Here is a 2,649-nt window from a genome sequence, read left to right as displayed (position 1 = left end):
CCAGGCAGGGCTGTCCGAGAGAGAGCACTCTGATTTTGGCTGGGGTGGTGGGCCTCAGGCAGGTGAGAGAGCTGGACTGAGGGGGCCACGTGCAGGTCAGCAAAGGAGGAGGGGGGAGGTGGCCCGGGCCCTGACTTCTTTTAAGGTGAGGAATCTGAGGAAAGACAGCAGGAACCCTAATGCTCCTTCCCTGCTCCCGAGTCTTGCTGTCTCCTTTCAAGGTTCAGCTGAGGACTGAGGGAAAAACTCACATCACAACAGGTCGAATCCCAGCCTTACTTTGCCACTTCTGTCCGCCATGAGAGAAAGTGGAACGTGGTGGCTAGCGGTGGTGTCCCTCACGTCCTCCACCAGTGACTCAGGAAGGTGAGCTTTTTAGTCTGAAGGAAAGTGGCCTCAGGTCAACACAGGAAGTTGTCCAAGACCCTGTCAGATGTCAACGTTAGGACTGAGGGGACTCCCCGTCCCAGGGCAGATAGCCCCCACAGAGTTTGGCCAGGTCATACTGTATCCCGTGGGATGTCCTGGGCCGGTGTGGTCAGATGTAGGGCCCCCTCACTTTCTTCTGTTCAGTCTCAGGGGTGTGTAGCCTTGTTCTGAGAGTTTTGCCTCAGGGCCAGCAGAGGGGAGGTTCACGGGCCCTGCCAAGGGAAAGGTGAGGACCCTGAGTGAGGACGCAGGAGACCATCCAGGCCAGAACAGTGGGGAACTCACAGAATCTTGGTCTCCCTCTTGTCAGCACTGGAGGCCCATGGCTGTGCATGCCACCTGCACGCTGAGGTGTTTCCTCATTTCCTGTTACAGGGGCTCCAGGAACCAGGGCATAAAGGCCTTGGTCTGAGGCACAAAACACAGGTCACAGAGCAGAGGAGGTCCAGGCCGTGCCAGCAGTCAAGGTGAGGTGCCTGCCCTCACCTAGAATGTGTCTCCAGGTTCTCCCCCATGCCAGAATAGAGGAGAACCCCTGCAGCACCCGACCCCACCCCACTGCCAGCCACAGAACCCTGGCCTATGACGACTGTACCCTGAAGAACCATCTGACTTCCTCATTCAGGATCTTAGGGGACAGGCCACCCAGGAGGAGAGACCCCAGTGAGGCCCAAGATCACCCTTAAAGAGGAGACCTGTAGCTCTGCTTTGTCAAAGCGGACAAGGGTGTACCCAGCTGAGGCCACTTACACTTCCTCTCTCCCCAGGCCTGTGAGTCCTCATTGCCCACCTCCTGCCCGCACTCCTGTGTCTGCCTGACAAGAGTCATCATGCCCCGAGCTCCAAAGCGACGACGCTACACGCTTGAGATTCCCGAGACTGTGGAAGAGGTTTCTTCCTCCTCCTCCTCCACCTGCTCCTCCTCTTTTCCTTCCTCTTTCTCCTCCTCCTCCTCTTTCTCTTGCTACCCTCTACTTTCAAGTACCCCAAGCACCCTGGAGGAGGAGGAGGAGGAGGAGGAGGAGGAGGAAGAGGAGGAGGTTCATGCTGCTGCTGGGACACTGAGTCCTCTCCAGAGCTCTCCAAGTGCATGTGCCCCCCCTACTGCCTTTGCCGCTGCTGCTCCATTGAGCCAGTCCAGCAGCCAAGAAGAGGAGGGTCCGAGTACCTCCCGGGCCCTGCCAGACATGGAGTCCTTGCCCAGAGACGTGATTGATGATAAGGTAGCTGATCTGGTGGGGTTTCTGCTCCTGAAGTGTCGCACAAAGGAGCTGACCACAAGGGTAGAAATGCTGAGTAGCATCATCAGAGAGCACCAGGACTACTTTGCTGTAATCTTCAGCGAGGCCTCTGAGTGCATGCAGCTGGTTTATGGCATTGATGTGAAGGAAGTGGACCCCACCAGCCACACCTATGTCCTAGTCACCAGCCTGGGCCTCACCTATGATGGGATGGTGAGCAATGAGCACAGTATGCCCAAGACTGGCCTTCTGATACTCATCCTTAGTATAATCTTCTCGGAGGATGGTTGTGTCCCCGAAGAGAAGGTATGGGAAGCACTGAATGCCATGGGGGTGCATGCTGGGATGGAGCATTGCATCTATGGGGAGCCCAGGGAGCTCCTCACCAAAGTTTGGGTGCAGGAACAGTACCTGGAGTACCGGCAGGTGCGCAACAGCCAACCGGCACGGTACGAGTTCCTGTGGGGGCCCAGGGCCCACACTGAGACCACCAAGTTGAAAGTCCTGGAGTTTTTGGCCCAGATCAATGGGAGTGACCCCAGATCCTTCCCAGACTGGTATGAGGAGGCTTTGAGAGAGGAGGAACAGAGAGCCCAGGCCAGAATTAGCACCACAGATGATACTACTGCCATGGCCAGTGCAAGTTCTTCTGCCATGTCCGGTAGCTTCTTCTGCCCTCAGTGAAGTGCAAAGCAGATTTCTTTACTTTGTGTTTTAAGAGGGAAGTCAATGATCCAAGCAGTGGAGGGCCAGACTAGGGGATTATAGTGAATAACATCTGTGTGTCTCATTCCATTGGGGTGACTTAGAAATGTATCTTCTTTTATTTTTGGTATTTTAAAATGTTAATTTAAGTAGAATGTTTATTAGCTTCAGAATCTAAGTTTACAAATGACACAGGTCACACGTTTATTGTTATTTAACTTAAGACAAAGAGCTTTGCTATTTTGTAAAACAAATTGGGAGTCCTTCATTTTAT

At 54.1% G+C, this 2,649-nt stretch overlaps 1 protein-coding gene across 1 annotated transcript; it reads left to right on the top strand.

Moving 5' to 3' along the window:
* Positions 1–298: 298 nt before the first annotated feature.
* LOC308240299 (melanoma-associated antigen 10-like) lies at positions 299–2,354 on the top strand (the record flags this gene model as incomplete). The annotated part of the gene is made up of 2 exons (XM_080653189.1): positions 299–366; positions 1,412–2,354. 2 exons carry the CDS (start codon positions 299–301, stop codon positions 2,352–2,354), a joined length of 1,011 nt encoding a protein of 336 aa, XP_080509315.1.
* Between the last annotated feature and the right edge of the window lie 295 nt (positions 2,355–2,649).

The sequence above is a fragment of the Plecotus auritus genome (genome assembly GCF_963455305.1).
Source record: "Plecotus auritus genome assembly, chromosome: X".
Taxonomy (NCBI): Eukaryota; Metazoa; Chordata; class Mammalia; order Chiroptera; family Vespertilionidae; genus Plecotus; species Plecotus auritus.
The sequence above is the reverse complement of the archived record's forward strand: the minus strand, read 5'-3'. Positions and strand labels throughout refer to the sequence as shown.